This window comes from Salmo salar, chromosome 13 (assembly GCF_965601325.2).
Source record: "Salmo salar chromosome 13, fSalSal1, whole genome shotgun sequence".
NCBI lineage: Eukaryota > Metazoa > Chordata > Actinopteri > Salmoniformes > Salmonidae > Salmo > Salmo salar.
This window is the reverse complement of record NC_138303.1, coordinates 115,751,986-115,769,224: the sequence shown is the minus strand read 5'-3', so window position 1 is coordinate 115,769,224 and position 17,239 is coordinate 115,751,986. Positions and strand designations below refer to the sequence as shown.

The following is a 17,239-nucleotide window of genomic DNA, read 5'->3' as shown; positions in this document are numbered from 1 at the left end:
CACTACCAGACTAACACCTCCTCTAGTCCCACACCGGTACTAACACCTCCTCTAGTCCCACACCAGACTAGACACCTCCGTCTAGTCCCATCACCAGACTGTAGCACCTCCATCTAGTCCCACACCGGACTGTAACACACCTCCTCTAGATCCCACACCAGACATGGGTAACACCTCCTCTAGTCCTGCAGTCACCAGACTAACACCTCCTCTAGTCCCACACCAGACTAACACCTCCTCTAGTCCCACACCAGACTGTAACACCTCCTCTAGTCCCACACCAGACTGTAACACCTCCTCTAGTCCCACACCAGACTGTAACACCTCCTCTAGTCTCACACCAGACTGTAACACCTCCTCTAGTCCCACACCAGACTAACACCTCCTCTAGTCCCACACCAGACTGTAACACCTCCTCTAGTCCCGCACCAGACTAACACCTCCTCTAGTCCCGCACCAGACTGTAACACCTCCTCTAGTCCCACACCAGACTGTAACACCTCCTCTAGTCCCGCACCAGACTGTAACATCTCCTCTAGTCCCGCACCAGACTGTAACACCTCCTCTAGTCCCGCACCAGACTGTAACACCTCCTCTAGTCCCGCACCAGACTGTAACACACCTCCTCTAGTCCCGCACCAGACTGTAACACCTCCTCTAGTCCCACACCAGACTGTAACACCTCCTCTAGTCCCACACCAGACTAACACCTCTAGTCCCACACCAGACTAACACCTCCTCTAGTCCCACACCACTGTAACACCTCTAGTCCCGCACCAGACTAACACCTCCTCTAGTCCCACACTAGACTAACACCTCCTCTAGTCCCACACTAGACTGTAACACCTCCTCTAGTCCCACACTAGACTGTAACACCTCCTCTAGTCCCGCACCAGACTGTAACACACCTCCTCTAGTCCCGCACCAGACTGTAACACCTCCTCTAGTCCCACACCAGACTGTAACACCTCCTCTAGTCCCACACCAGACTAACACCTCTAGTCCCGCACCAGACTGTAACACCTCCTCTAGTCCCGCACCAGACTAACACCTCCTCTAGTCCCACACCAGACTGTAACACCTCCTCTAGTCCCACACCAGACTAACACCTCCTCTAGTCCTGCACCAGACTGTAACATCTCCTCTAGTCCCACACCAGACTAACACCTCCTCTAGTCCCACACCAGACTAACACCTCCTCTAGTCCCACACCAGACTAACACCTCCTCTAGTCCCACACCAGACTGTAACACCTCTAGTCCCACACCAGACTGTAACACCTCCTCTAGTCCCACACTAGACTAACACCTCCTCTAGTCCCACACCAGACTGTAACACCTCCTCTAGTCCCGCACCAGACTAACACCTCCTCTAGTCCCACACCAGACTAACACCTCCTCTAGTCCCACACCAGACTGTAACACCTCCTCTAGTCCCGCACCAGACTAACACCTCCTCTAGTCCCACACTAGACTGTAACACCTCCTCTAGTCCCACACCAGACTGTAACACCTCCTCTAGTCCCACACCAGACTGTAACACCTCTAGTCCCACACCAGACTAACACCTCCTCTAGTCCCACACCAGACTGTAACACCTCCTCTAGTCCCACACCAGACTAACACCTCCTCTAGTCCCACACTAGACTGTAACACCTCCTCTAGTCCCACACCAGACTGTAACACCTCCTCTAGTCCCACACCAGACTGTAACACCTCCTCTAGTCCCACACCAGACTAACACCTCCTCTAGTCCCACACTAGACTGTAACACCTCCTCTAGTCCCACACCAGACTGTAACACCTCCTCTAGTCCCACACCAGACTGTAACACCTCCTCTAGTCCCACACCAGACTAACACCTCCTCTAGTCCCACACCAGACTGTAACACCTCCTCTAGTCCCACACCAGACTAACACCTCCTTTAGGCCCGCACCAGACTGTAACACCTCCTCTAGTCCCACACCAGACTAACACCTCCTCTAGTCCCACACCAGACTAACACCTCCTTTAGGCCCGCACCAGACAGTAACGCCTCCTCTAACATCTCACACTCCATCTAACTATGGCTGCTGTGTTCCTCATCTAACTGGGGTTAAGTTGCTGTGTGATGAATAGGTAGTGTTATGTTTCCGTGTTGATGAATAGGTAGTGGGATAACAAGACTGCATCAAACTTTTGCACTTGTGAAGAGTGTTTAAAATGGCATGTTTCTGAAAAATGTCTTGTGTGTAATTATGTTTATAAAAGTGATCATGACTAGTACTACCAATGACTCATATTGTCTTTAATTGAACATAGAGACTCCATTCAGCTGTATAAAACACAGGTCAGCAACCTTCCATTTCTTCAGTGAAGTTACAGGAACCGTTTTTAACCAAAGGTTCAGTCTCAGACAAGCCCTATGTACAGACACACTGACCTATTACATTGTATTGCTAATCTAAGATGCTCATTGCAACAGATATGTACAGTGCATTCGATAAGTATTCAGACCCCTTGACCTTTTCCACATTTTGTTACATTACAGCCTTATTCTAAAATTGAATTTAAAAAAAAATCCCTTATCAATCTACACACAATACCCAATAATGACAAAGCAAAAACTGTTTTTTTAGATGAAAGAAATTCTGACCCTTTACTCAGTACTTTGTTGAAACACCTTTGGCAGCAATTAGAGCTTTGAGTCTTCTTGGGTATGACGCTACAAGCTTAGCACACCTGTATTTGGGGAGTTTCTCCCATTCTTCTCGGCAGATCCTCTCAAGCTCTGTCAGGTTGCATGGGGAGCGTCGCTGCACAGCTATTTTCAGGTCTCTCCAGAGATGTTCAATCGGGTTCAAGTCCGGGCTCTGGCTGGGCCACTCAAGGACATTCAGAGACTTGTCCTGAAGCCACTCCTGCATTGTCTTGGTTGTGTGATTAGGGTCGTTGTTCTGTCTGAGGTCCCGAGTGCTCTGGACCAGGTTTTCGTCAATGATCTCTCTGTACTTTGCTCCGTTCATCTTTGCCTCAACCCTGGCTAGTCTCCCAGTCCCTGCCACTGAAAAACATATCCTCATGCCACCACCATGCTTCACCGTAGAGATGGTGTCAGGTTTCCTCCAGACTTGACGCTTGGCATTCAGGCTAAAGAGTTCAATCTTGGTTTCATAAGACCAGAGAATCTTGTTTCTCATGGTCTGAGAGTCTAGGTGCCTTTTGGTAAACTCCAAGCGGGCTGTCATGTGCCTTTTACTGAGGAGTGGCATCCGTCTGGCCACTACAATAATGGCCTGATTGGTGGAGTGCTGCAGAGATGGTTGTCCCTCTGGAAGGTTGTCCCATCCCCACAGAGGTACTCTGGGGCTCTGTCAGAGTGACTATCGGGTACTTGGTGACCTCCGTGACCAAGGCCCTTCTCCCCTGATTGCTCAGTTTGGCCGGGCGGCCAGCTCTAGGAAGAGTCTTGGTGGTTCCAAACTTCTTCCATTTAAGACTGATGGAGGCCACTGTGTTCTTGGGGACCTTCAATGCTGCAGAACATGTTTTGGTACCCTTCCCCAGATCTGTTTCTTGACAAAATCCTGTCTCCGAGCTCTACGGACAATCCCTTCGACCTCAGAGCCTGGTTTTTGCTCTAACATGCACTGTCGACTGTGGGACCTTATATAGACAGGTGTGTGCCTTTCCAAATCATGTCCAATCAATTGAATTTACCACAAGTGGACTCCAATCAAGTTGTAGAAACATCTCAAGGATGATCAACGAAAACAGGATGTCCCTGAGCACAATTTCGAGCCTTATCGCAAAGGGTCTGAAGACTTACATAATTAAGATATTTCAGTTAATTTTTTTGAAACTGTTTTCGCTTTGTCATTAAGGGGTGTAAATGAGGATTTTTTTCATTTTATTTAATACATTTTAGATTAAGGCTGTAACGTAACAAAATGTGGGAAAAGTCCAGGGGTCTGAATATTTCTGACGGTGCTGTATATTGCTACGTTGAGTGTGTCACACAGATTCGTACTCGGTCTCCCAGGCGGTGTATTTGTCTGTAAGGTTCCTGGCCGAGGGTTTGGTGTGAGCGATCACCTCCAGAAAGTCCTCTGTTGCCACAGTTTCCAGGTGAATGACAGGCATGTTGCAGCTCCCTGTAAGGGGAGGAGAGGTATTAATAACAGATAGGCATGTTGCAGCTCCCTGTAAGGGGAGGAGAGGTATTAATAACGGATAGCCGTCCTATCACCACGGCCATCATTTTATATTCATTTCCAGATGATTCTACATGCTAAATCTACTGCACACAGCCAAGTGCTACTGAAAAACGAAATCCTCAATTTTTTATTGTCAAAACCGGAGTTTTCAGCTGAGTAAAAATGACAATGTAACCCTGCTGGTGGCTCTGCAGAGCCTCAAATATCTTCCTGACTGGTCACATGGCTGTTTCCTTACCCTGCTGGTGGCTCCCTAGAGCATCTAATATCTTCCTGACTGGTCACACGGCTGTTTCCTTACCCTGCTGGTGGCTCTCCAGAGCATCAAATATCTTCCTGACTGGTCACATGGCTGTTTCCTTACCCTGCTGGTGGCTCTCCAGAGCATCAAATATCTTCCTGACTGGTCACATGGCTGTTTCCTTACCCTGCTGGTGGCTCTGCAGAGCATCAAATATCTTCCTGACTGGTCACATGGCTGTTTCCTTACCCTGCTGGTGGCTCTGCAGAGCATCAAATATCTTCCTGACTGGTCACATGGCTGTTTCCTTACCCTGCTGGTGGCTCTCCAGAGCATCAAATATCTTCCTGACTGGTCACATGGCTGTTTCCTTACCCTGCTGGTGGCTCTGCAGAGCATCAAATATCTTCCTGACTGGTCACATGGCTGTTTCCTTACCCTGCTGGTGGCTCTGCAGAGCATCAAATATCTTCCTGACTGGTCACATGGCTGTTTCCTTACCCTGCTGGTGGCTCTCCAAAGCATCAAATATCTTCCTGACTGGTCTCATGGCTGTTTCTTTACACACCAGCCTGATATCAGACCCAGAGTATCCTTCCATCGCCTAGAATATACAGATATTAGTATTAATATATCAAGATAACATCTATTACTACTATTACTACTACAACTAGCTAACTTACTATGATACAAGATAACATCTATTACTACTACAACTAGCTAACTTACTATGATACAAGACAACATCTATTACTACTATTACTACTACAACTAGCTAACTTACTATGATACAAGATAACATCTATTACTACTATTACTACTACAACTAGCTAACTTACTATGATACAAGACATCTATTACTACTATTACTACTACAACTAGCTAACTTACTATGATACAAGACAACATCTATTACTACTATTACTACTACAACTAGCTAACTTACTATGATACAAGACAACATCTATTACTACTATTACTACTACAACTAGCTAACTTACTATGATACAAGACAACATCTATTACTACCATTACTACTATTACTACTACAACTAGCTAACTTACTATGATACAAGACAACATCTATTACTACTATTACTACTACAACTAGCTAACTTACTATGATACAAGACAACATCTATTACTACTATTACTACTACAACTAGCTAACTTACTATGATACAAGACAACATCTATTACTACTATTACTACTACAACTAGCTAACTTACTATGATACAAGACAACATCTATTACTACTACAACTAGCTAACTTACTATGATACAAGACAACATCTATTACTACTATTACTACTACAACTAGCTAACTTACTATGATACAAGACAACATCTATTACTACTATTACTACTACAACTAGCTAACTTACTATGATACAAGATAACATCTATTACTACTATTACTACTACAACTAGCTAACTTACTATGATACAAGACAACATCTATTACTACTACAACTAGCTAACTTACTATGATACAAGATAACATCTATTACTACTATTACTATAGCATTTTAATTAACAGGTGCGCCTTGTTAAAAGTTAATTTGTAGAATTTATTTCCTTCTTAATGAGCCAATCAGTTGTGTTGTGACAAGGTAGGGGTGGTGTACAGAAGAAGCCTGTTTGGTAAAAGACCAAGTCCATATTATGGCAAGAACAGCTTTTTAGTAGTCAATCATATAGTCAACAGATGTGAGATCCCCCTGTTCCTTTCCCCTACCTGTGCTAGCGTCTCATAGGCCAGCTCGGTGCGTAGCTCCACCCCTCCAGTGCAGCTGAGTGGAGGCAGCCAATGAGAGACCATGGCCTGTCGGGCAGGGCCAGAGGGAAGGCCAACCAGAATCCTTTTCTCCAGACGTCTCAGCATGGCATGATCCAGCTCCCTGAGAAGACAGAGGGAGAAACCTCTTCTGTTACCGAGCCCACATGCCATACTACCTCTAACCCTCCTGACCCTGTAGGTGTTGAACCCTGAGGCTGCCAGGACAAACACCAGGTCCTACCAGGGCAGGTTAGAGGCTGCCAGGACAAACACCAGGACCTACCAGGGCAGGTTAGAGGCTGCCAGGACAAACACCAGGTCTCACCAGGGCAGGTTAGAGGCTGCCAGGACAAACACCAGGTCTCACCAGGGCAGGTTAGAGGCTGCCAGGACAAACACCAGGACCTACCAGGGCAGGTTAGAGGCTGCCAGGACAAACACCAGGACCTACCAGGGCAGGTTAGAGGCTGCCAGGACAAACACCAGGACCTACCAGGGCAGGTTAGAGGCTGCCAGGACAAACACCAGGTCTCACCAGGGCAGGTTAGAGGCTGCCAGGACAAACACCAGGACCTACCAGGGCAGGTTAGAGGCTGCCAGGACAAACACCAGGACCTACCAGGGCAGGTTAGAGGCTGCCAGGACAAACACCAGGACCTACCAGGGCAGGTTAGAGGCTGCCAGGACAAACACCAGGACCTACCAGGGCAGGTTAGAGCCTGCCAGGACAAACACCAGGACCTACCAGGGCAGGTTAGAGGCTGCCAGGACAAACACCAGGTCCTACCAGGGCAGGTTAGAGGCTGCCAGGACAAACACCAGGACCTACCAGGGCAGGTTAGAGGCTGCCAGGACAAACACCAGGACCTACCAGGGCAGGTTAGAGGCTGCCAGGACAAACACCAGGACCTACCAGGGCAGGTTAGAGGCTGCCAGGACAAACACCAGGACCTACCAGGGCAGGTTAGAGGCTGCCAGGACAAACACCAGGTCCTACCAGGGCAGGTTAGAGCCTGCCAGGACAAACACCAGGACCTACCAGGGCAGGTTAGAGGCTGCCAGGACAAACACCAGGACCTACCAGGGCAGGTTAGAGGCTGCCAGGACAAACACCAGGACCTACCAGGGCAGGTTAGAGGCTGCCAGGACAAACACCAGGACCTACCAGGGCAGGTTAGAGGCTGCCAGGACAAACACCAGGACCTACCAGGGCAGGTTAGAGGCTGCCAGGACAAACACCAGGACCTACCAGGGCAGGTTAGAGGCTGCCAGGACAAACACCAGGACCTACCAGGGCAGGTTAGAGGCTGCCAGGACAAACACCAGGACCTACCAGGGCAGGTTAGAGGCTGCCAGGACAAACACCAGGACCTACCAGGGCAGGTTAGAGGCTGCCAGGACAAACACCAGGACCTACCAGGGCAGGTTAGAGGCTGCCAGGACAAACACCAGGACCTACCAGGGCAGGTTAGAGGCTGCCAGGACAAACACCAGGACCTACCAGGGAAGGTTAGAGGCTGCCAGGACAAACACCAGGTCCTACCAGGGCAGGTTAGAGGCTGCCAGGACAAACACCAGGACCTACCAGGGCAGGTTAGAGGCTGCCAGGACAAACGCCAGGTCTTACCAGGGTAGGTTAGGGTTAGACTGACCAGGGTAGGTTAGGGTTAGACTGACCAGGGTAGGTTAGGGTTAGACTGACCAGGGTAGGTTAGGGTTAGACTGACCAGGGTAGGTTAGGGTTAGACTGACCAGGGTAGGTTAGGGTTAGACTGACCAGGGTAGGTTAGGGTTAGACTGACCAGGGTAGGTTAGGGTTAGACTGACCAGGGTAGGTTAGGGTTAGACTGACCAGGGTAGGTTAGGGTTAGACTGACCAGGGTAGGTTAGGGTTAGACTGACCAGGGTAGGTTAGGGTTAGACTGACCAGGGTAGGTTAGGGTTAGACTGACCAGGGTAGGTTAGGGTTAGACTGACCAGGGTAGGTTAGGGTTAGACTGACCAGGGTAGGTTAGGGTTAGACTGACCAGGGTAGGTTAGATGCTGCCAGGACAAACACCAGATCATCAGATCGGGCCAGTCCATCCATCTGGACCAAAAGCTCCGTCTTCATCCTTCTGCTGCCCTCGTGCTCTCCTCTGGACCAGGACAGCAACACAGAGAACAGAGAGCTGCATTAGTAACACAGAGAACTGCATTAGTAACACAGAGAACTGCATTAGTAACACAGAGAACTGCATTAGTAACACAGAGAACTGCATTAGTAACACAGAGAACTGCATTAGTAACACAGAGAGCTGCATTAGTAACACAGAGAGCTGCATTAGTAACACAGAGAACTGCATTAGTAACACAGAGAACTGCATTAGTAACACAGAGAACTGCATTAGTAACACAGAGAACTGCATTAGTAACACAGAGAGCTGCATTAACTCACCCTCCCCTCTCTCTCTGTAACTCACCCTCCCCTCTCTCTCTGTAACTCACCCTCCCCTCTCTCTCTGTAACTCACCCTCCCCTCTCTCTCTGTAACTCACCCTCCCCTCTCTCTCTGTAACTCACCCTCCTCTCTCTCTGTAACTCACCCTCCCCTCTCTCTCTGTAACTCACCCTCCCCTCTCTCTCTCTAACTCACCCTCCCCTCTCTCTCTCTAACTCACCCTCCCCTCTCTCTCTGTAACTCACCCTCCCCTCTCTCTCTCTGTAACTCACCCTCCTCTCTCTCTCTGTAACTCACCCTCCCCTCTCTCTGTAACTCACCCTCCCCTCTCTCTGTAACTCACCCTCCCCTCTCTCTAACTCACCCTCCCCTCTCTCTGTAACTCACCCTCCCCTCTCTCTCTGTAACTCACCCTCCCCTCTCTCTCTAACTCACCCTCCCCTCTCTCTGTAACTCACCCTCCCCTCTCTCTAACTCACCCTCCCCTCTCTCTGTAACTCACCCTCCCCTCTCTCTCTCTAACTCACCCTCCCCTCTCTCTGTAACTCACCCTCCCCTCTCTCTCTCTAACTCACCCTCCCCTCTCTCTCTCTAACTCACCCTCCCCTCTCTCTCTCTAACTCACCCTCCCCTCTCTCTCTCTCTAACTCACCCTCCCCTCTCTCTCTGTAACTCACCCTCCCCTCTCTCTCTAACTCACCCTCCCCTCTCTCTCTAACTCACCCTCCCCTCTCTCTCTCTAACTCACCCTCCTCTCTCTCTCTCTCTCTAACTCACCCTCCCCTCTCTCTCTCTAACTCACCCTCCTCCTCTCTCTCTCTCTAACTCACCCTCCCCTCTCTCTCTCTCTCTCTCTAACTCACCCTCCCCTCTCTCTCTCTAACTCACCCTCCCCTCTCTCTCTAACTCACCCTCCCCTCTCTCTCTCTCTAACTCACCCTCCCCTCTCTCTCTCTCTAACTCACCCTCCCCTCTCTCTCTCTCTAACTCACCCTCCCCTCTCTCTCTCTCTGTAACTCACCCTCCCCTCTCTCTCTCTCTGTAACTCACCCTCCCCTCTCTCTCTCTCTGTAACTCACCCTCCCCTCTCTCTCTCTCTGTAACTCACCCTCCCCTCTCTCTCTCTGTAACTCACCCTCCCCTCTCTCTCTCTCTGTAACTCACCCTCCCCTCTCTCTCTAACTCACCCTCCCCTCTCTCTCTAACTCACCCTCCCCTCTCTCTCTAACTCACCCTCCCCTCTCTCTCTGTAACTCACCCTCCCCTCTCTCTCTGTAACTCACCCTCCCCTCTCTCTGTAACTCACCCTCCTCTCTCTCTGTAACTCACCCTCCTCTCTCTCTCTCTAACTCACCCTCCTCTCTCTCTCTCTAACTCACCCTCCCCTCTCTCTCTCTAACTCACCCTCCCCTCTCTCTCTCTAACTCACCCTCCCCTCTCTCTCTCTAACTCACCCTCCCCTCTCTCTCTCTAACTCACCCTCCCCTCTCTCTCTCTAACTCACCCTCCCCTCTCTCTCTCTAACTCACCCTCCCCTCTCTCTCTGTAACTCACCCTCCCCTCTCTCTCTGTAACTCACCCTCCCCTCTCTCTCTGTAACTCACCCTCCCCTCTCTCTCTGTAACTCACCCTCCCCTCTCTCTCTGTAACTCACCCTCCCCTCTCTCTCTGTAACTCACCCTCCCCTCTCTCTCTGTAACTCACCCTCCCCTCTCTCTCTGTAACTCACCCTCCCCTCTCTCTCTGTAACTCACCCTCCCCTCTCTCTCTGTAACTCACCCTCCCCTCTCTCTCTAACTCACCCTCCCCTCTCTCTCTCTAACTCACCCTCCCCTCTCTCTCTCTAACTCACCCTCCCCTCTCTCTCTCTAACTCACCCTCCCCTCTCTCTCTCTAACTCACCCTCCCCTCTCTCTCTCTAACTCACCCTCCCCTCTCTCTCTAACTCACCCTCCCCTCTCTCTCTCTAACTCACCCTCCCCTCTCTCTCTCTAACTCACCCTCCCCTCTCTCTCTCTAACTCACCCTCCCCTCTCTCTCTCTCTAACTCACCCTCCCCTCTCTCTCTCTAACTCACCCTCCCCTCTCTCTCTCTAACTCACCCTCCCCTCTCTCTCTGTAACTCACCCTCCCCTCTCTCTCTAACTCACCCTCCCCTCTCTCTCTCTAACTCACCCTCCCCTCTCTCTCTCTAACTCACCCTCCCCTCTCTCTCTCTAACTCACCCTCCCCTCTCTCTGTAACTCACCCTCCCCTCTCTCTGTAACTCACCCTCCCCTCTCTCTAACTCACCCTCCCCTCTCTCTCTAACTCACCCTCCCCTCTCCCCGTAACTCACCCTCCCCTCTCTCCCCGTAACTCACCCTCCCCTCTCTCTCTAACTCACCCTCCCCTCTCTCTCTAACTCACCCTCCCCTCTCTCTCTAACTCACCCTCCCCTCTCTCTGTAACTCACCCTCCCCTCTCTCTCTCTAACTCACCCTCCCCTCTCTCTCTGTAACTCACCCTCCCCTCTCTCTCTAACTCACCCTCCCCTCTCTCTCTCTAACTCACCCTCCCCTCTCTCTGTAACTCACCCTCCCCTCTCTCCCCGTAACTCACCCTCCCCTCTCTCTCTCTAACTCACCCTCCCCTCTCTCTCTCTAACTCACCCTCCCCTCTCTCTCTAACTCACCCTCCCCTCTCTCTCTAACTCACCCTCCCCTCTCTCTGTAACTCACCCTCCCCTCTCTCTCTGTAACTCACCCTCCCCTCTCTCTCTGTAACTCACCCTCCCCTCTCTCTCTGTAACTCACCCTCCCCTCTCTCTCTAACTCACCCTCCCCTCTCTCTCTAACTCACCCTCCCCTCTCTCTGTAACTCACCCTCCCCTCTCTCTGTAACTCACCCTCCCCTCTCTCCCCGTAACTCACCCTCCCCTCTCTCTCTAACTCACCCTCCCCTCTCTCTCTAACTCACCCTCCCCTCTCTCTCTAACTCACCCTCCCCTCTCTCTCTAACTCACCCTCCCCTCTCTCTCTAACTCACCCTCCCCTCTCTCTGTAACTCACCCTCCCCTCTCTCTCTCTAACTCACCCTCCCCTCTCTCTCTGTAACTCACCCTCCCCTCTCTCTCTAACTCACCCTCCCCTCTCTCTGTAACTCACCCTCCCCTCTCTCCCCGTAACTCACCCTCCCCTCTCTCCCCGTAACTCACCCTCCCCTCTCTCTCTAACTCACCCTCCCCTCTCTCTCTAACTCACCCTCCCCTCTCTCTCTAACTCACCCTCCCCTCTCTCTCTCTAACTCACCCTCCCCTCTCTCCCCGTAACTCACCCTCCCCTCTCTCCCCGTAACTCACCCTCCCCTCTCTTCCCGTAACTCACCCTCCCCTCTCTCTCTGTAACTCACCCTCCCCTCTCTCTCTGTAACTCACCCTCCCCTCTCTCCCCGTAACTCACCCTCCCCTCTCTCCCCGTAACTCACCCTCCCCTCTCTCCCCGTAACTCACCCTCCCCTCTCTCCCCGTAACTCACCCTCCTCCAGTCCCTCGTTGGCTCATAACTGACTCCAGTTCATCCAGGAAAATGGTGGAAGGGGCGTGGTAGCGAGCCAGCTCAAACAACACCTGGAGAGAGGAGTGCATTATGTCAACTAATAAACATCACAGTCTCTACCGTTCATACAGGGGCATCAGACAGACACGTACCCTGACCAGCTTCTCAGAGTCTCCTCTCCACTTGCTGACGATGCTGGAGGCTGAGATGTTGAAGAAGGTGGTGTTACACTCTGTGGCTACAGCCTTGGCCAGCAGGGTCTTACCTGTACCTGAGAGGAGAGGTTAGGAGTGTGTGTGTGTAGGAGTGTGTAGTAGTGTGTGTGTGTGTGTGTGTGTGTAGGAGTGTAGGTGTGTGTGTGTGTGTGTGTGTAGGGGTGTGTGTAGGTGTGTGTGTGTGTGTGTGTGCATGTGTAGGTGAGTGTGTGTGTGTGTGTGTGTAAGAGTGTAGGTGTGTGTGTGTGTGTGTGTAGGAAGGTGTGTGTAGGAGTGTCTGTAGGTGTGTGTGTGCATGTGTAGGTGAGTGTGCGTGTGTAGGGTGTGTGTGTGTAGGTGTGTGTGTGTGTAGGGGTGTGTGTGTGTGTGTGTGTAGGGGTGTGTGTGGGTGTGTGTGTGTGTGTGTGTGTGTGTGTGTGTGTGTGTGTGTGTGTGTGTGTGTAGGTGTGTGTAGGTGTGTGTGTGTAGGGGGTGTGTGTGTGTGTGTGTGTGTGTGTGTGTGTAGGGGTGTGTGTGTGTGTGTTAGGTGTGTGTGTAGGAGTGTGTGTGTAGGTGTGTGTGTGTGTGTGTGTGTGTAGGTTTGTGTGTAGGGGTGTGTGTGTAGGTGTGTGTGTGTGTGTGTGTGTAGGTGTGTGTGTGTAGGTGTGTGTGTGTAGGTGTGTGTGTGTAGGTGTGTGTGTAGGGGTGTGTGTGTGTGAGTGTGGTGTGTGTGTGTGTGTGTGTGTAGGTGTGTGTGTAGGTGTGTGTGTGCATGTGTAGGTGAGTGTGCGTGTGTAGGTGTGTGTGTGTAGGTGTGTGTGTGTGTAGGGGTGTGTGTGTGTGTGTGTAGGAAGGTGTGTGTAGGAGTGTCTGTAGGTGTGTGTGTGCATGTGTAGGTGAGTGTGCGTGTGTAGGTGTGTGTGTGTAGGTGTGTGTGTGTGTGTGTGTGTGTGTGTGTAGGGGTGTGTGTGTGTGTGGGTGTGTGTGTGTGTGTGAGGGTGTGTGTGTGAGGAGTGTGTGTGTGTGTGGGGTGTGTGTGGTGTGTGTGTGTAGGGGTGTGTGTAGGTGTGTGTGTGTGAGGGGTGTGTGTGGAGGGGTGTGTGTGTGTGTGTGTGGTGTGTGTGAGGGGTGTGTGTGGTGTGTGTGTAGGGGTGTGTGTGGTGTGTGTGTAGGTGTGTGTGTAGGGGGAGGGGTGTGTGTGTAGGTGTGTGTGTGAGGGGTGTGTGTGTAGGGGTGTGTGTGTGTGAGGTGTGTGTGTGTGTGTGTGTGGTGTGTGTGTGTGTGTAGGTGTGTGTGTGGTGTGTGTGTGTAGGTGTGTGTGGTGTGTGTGTGTGTGTGTAGGTGTGTGTGTGTGTGTGTGTGTGAGGTGTGTGTGTGTGTGTGTGTGTGTGTGTGTGTGTGTGTGTGTGTGTGTGTGTGTGTGGTGTACCTGGAGGTCCGTATAACAGCAGACCTTTCCATGGAGACAGGATGCCAGTGAAAAGCTGTGGATACTGAGGACAGAATGAAGGAATATTAGTTCTATAGAGTCAGATCAAATTACAATGTCGAGCAGCAACCGTACCGAGATGGGCCGTACCGTGAGATGGGCCGTACCGTGAGATGGGCCGTACCGTGAGATGGGCCGTACCGTGAGGTGGGCCGTACCGTGAGGTGGGCCGTACCGTGAGGTGGGCCGTACCGTGAGATGGGCCGTACCGTGAGATGGGCCGTACCGTGAGGTGGGCCGTACCGTGAGGTGGGCCGTACCGTGAGGTGGGCCGTACCGTGAGGTGGGCCGTACCGTGAGGTGGGCCGTACCGTGAGATGGGCCGTACCGTGAGATGGGCCGTACCGTGAGATGGGCCGTACCGAGATGGGCCGTACCGTGAGATGGGCCGTACCGTGAGGTGGGCCGTACCGTGAGATGGGCCGTACCGTGAGATGGGCCGTACCGTGAGGTGGGCCGTACCGTGAGGTGGGCCGTACCGTGAGGTGGGCCGTACCGTGAGGTGGGCCGTACCGTGAGGTGGGCCGTACCGTGAGATGGGCCGTACCGTGAGATGGGCCGTACCGTGAGATGGGCCGTACCGTGAGGTGGGCCGTACCGTGAGGTGGGCCGTACCGTGAGATGGGCCGTACCGTGAGATGGGCCGTACCGTGAGATGGGCCGTACCGTGAGATGGGCCGTACCGTGAGATGGGCCGTACCGTGAGGTGGGCCGTACCGTGAGGTGGGCCGTACCGTGAGGTGGGCCGTACCGTGAGATGGGCCGTACCGTGAGATGGGCCGTACCGTGAGATGGGCCGTACCGTGAGATGGGCCGTACCGAGATGGGCCGTACCGTGAGATGGGCCGTACCGTGAGGTGGGCCGTACCGTGAGATGGGCCGTACCGTGAGATGGGCCGTACCGTGAGGTGGGCCGTACCGTGAGGTGGGCCGTACCGTGAGATGGGCCGTACCGTGAGATGGGCCGTACCGTGAGATGGGCCGTACCGTGAGATGGGCCGTACCGTGAGGTGGGCCGTACCGTGAGGTGGGCCGTACCGTGAGATGGGCCGTACCGTGAGATGGGCCGTACCGTAAGGTGGGCCGTACCGTAAGGTGGGCCGTACCGTGAGGTGGGCCGTACAGTGAGATGGGCCGTACCGTGAGATGGGCCGTACCGTGAGGTGGGCCGTACCGTGAGATGGGCCGTACCGTGAGATGGGCCGTACCGTAAGATGGGCCGTACCGTAAGATGGGCCGTACCGTGAGGTGGGCCGTACCGTGAGATGGGCCGTACCGTGAGATGGGCCGTACCGTAAGATGGGCCGTACCGTGAGATGGGCCGTACCGTAAGATGGGCCGTACCGTAAGATGGGCCGTACCGTGAGGTGGGCCGTACCGTGAGATGGGCCTTACCGTGAGATGGGCCGTACCGTAAGATGGGCCGTACCGTGAGGTGGGCCGTACCGTGAGATGGGCCGTACCGTAAGATGGGCCGTACCGTGAGATGGGCCTTACCGTGAGATGGGCCGTACTGTGAGATGGGCCGTACCGTGAGGTGGGCCGTACCGTGAGATGGGCCTTACCGTGAGATGGGCCTTACCGTGAGATGGGCCGTACCGTAAGATGGGCCGTACCGTGAGATGGGCCGTACCGTAAGATGGGCCGTACCGTGAGATGGGCCGTACCGTAAGATGGGCCGTACCGTGAGATGGGCCGTACTGTAAGATGGGCCGTACCGTAAGATGAACCATTGATGGACAGAAGTTTACCATTTACACAGTTTGACAAAAAAATAAATAAAGTAGCAATGTTTAAATAGTGAGGAAGAGTCAAATCTATTCCTTCTAGATAAAGAGATATTTTTTTTAAACACAAAAGCAGGTGTAAGTAACAGTAGCATTTGAAGAACCAGGATTGGGCCTCAGCGGATACAGGGAGGGTAAAGTAACATACACAGGATTGGGCCTCAGCGGGCACAGGGAGGGTAAAGTAACATACACAGGATTGGGCCTCAGCGGGCACAGGGAGGGTAAAGTAACATACACAGGATTGGGCCTCAGCGGGCACAGGGAGGGTAAAGTAACATACACAGGAGTGGGCCTCAGCGGACACAGGGAGGGTAAAGTAACATACAGAGGATTGGGCCTCAGCAGGCACAGGGAGGGTAAAGTAACATACAGAGGATTGGGCCTCAGCGGACACAGGGAGGGTAAAGTAACATACAGAGGATTGGGCCTCAGCGGACACAGGGAGGGTAAAGTAACATACAGAGGATTGGGCCTCAGCGGGCACAGGGAGGGTAAAGTAACATACACAGGAGTGGGCCTCAGCGGACACAGGGAGGGTAAAGTAACATACACAGGATTGGGCCTCAGCAGACACAGGGAGGGTAAAGTAACATACACAGGATTGGGCCTCAGCGGGCACAGGGAGGGTAAAGTAACATACACAGGATTGGGCCTCAGCAGGCACAGGGAGGGTAAAGTAACATACACAGGATTGGGCCTCAGCGGGCACAGGGAGGGTAAAGTAACATACACAGGATTGGGCCTCAGCGGATACAGGGAGGGTAAAGTAACATACACAGGATTGGGCCTCAGCGGGCACAGGGAGGGTAAAGTAACATACACAGGATTGGGCCTCAGCGGACACAGGGAGGGTAAAGTAACATACAGAGGATTGGGCCTCAGCGGGCACAGGGAGGGTAAAGTAACATACACAGGATTGGGCCTCAGCGGACACAGGGAGGGTAAAGTAACATACAGAGGATTGGGCCTCAGCAGGCACAGGGAGGGTAAAGTAACATACACAGGATTGGGCCTCAGCAGGCACAGGGAGGGTAAAGAAACATACAGAGTAATGTGTATCAGTGTCATCATTAGGCTGTGATAGGACATTAAAGGCCCGTCTGTTAGACCCTTATTGGGTGGTATTCAAGTATAGATTTAATGTCACTTTCACAAATAACAGCACCTGGTTTCCTACTGCTTTTAGTGGAGACATATTCAGAAATAGAATGGAAGTGGTACAGCAGCAGAGAAAGCATGGTGCTCACGGCCGGTACCTTAATAGGGTAGACGACAGCCTCTTTGACTAATCGCTTGGCGGCCTGCAGGCCTATAATGTCATCCCAGCGCACAGCGGGGTCCTGTACATAGATGTCCTTTAGACAGAGGAGAGGGATGGAGCTCAGACCTTCATTAATAAACACACACATTTCATACAATGGTGGCATAAAATTCACACAACAAAAGCAGCTGTTCAGTCCTCTAGTGTTTCACCTGAGTATTACAGATTAAAAGGTCTTCAACGACTTCCCAAAATAAATAAAAAGGACCCTGCTCATAACAGCTCTTACCCTGCTCATAACAGCTCTTACC

At 52.0% G+C, this 17,239-nt stretch overlaps 1 protein-coding gene across 5 annotated transcripts in view; it reads right to left on the bottom strand.

Annotated features, from left to right (window-relative positions):
- Positions 1-2,266: 2,266 nt before the first annotated feature.
- Positions 2,267-17,239, bottom strand: part of katnal2 (katanin p60 subunit A-like 2) — a 28,793-nt gene continuing 13,820 nt past the window's right edge. For 4 of the 5 annotated variants that reach the window (XM_082960616.1, XM_082960618.1, XM_082960617.1 and 1 more), the window contains 8 exons: positions 16,924-17,022; positions 13,818-13,881; positions 12,347-12,465; positions 12,174-12,265; positions 8,246-8,356; positions 6,177-6,339; positions 4,939-5,041; positions 2,267-4,133 (listed from right to left, as the gene is read on the bottom strand). In XM_082960616.1, coding sequence (XP_082816742.1) covers positions 3,994-4,133; positions 4,939-5,041; positions 6,177-6,339; positions 8,246-8,356; positions 12,174-12,265; positions 12,347-12,465; positions 13,818-13,881; positions 16,924-17,022 — 891 coding nt within the window. In that variant the 3' untranslated portion in view covers positions 2,267-3,993. The remainder of the gene's footprint in view (positions 4,134-4,938; positions 5,042-6,176; positions 6,340-8,245; positions 8,357-12,173; positions 12,266-12,346; positions 12,466-13,817; positions 13,882-16,923; positions 17,023-17,239) is intronic. The other variant, XM_082960620.1, reaches the window with a different exon arrangement.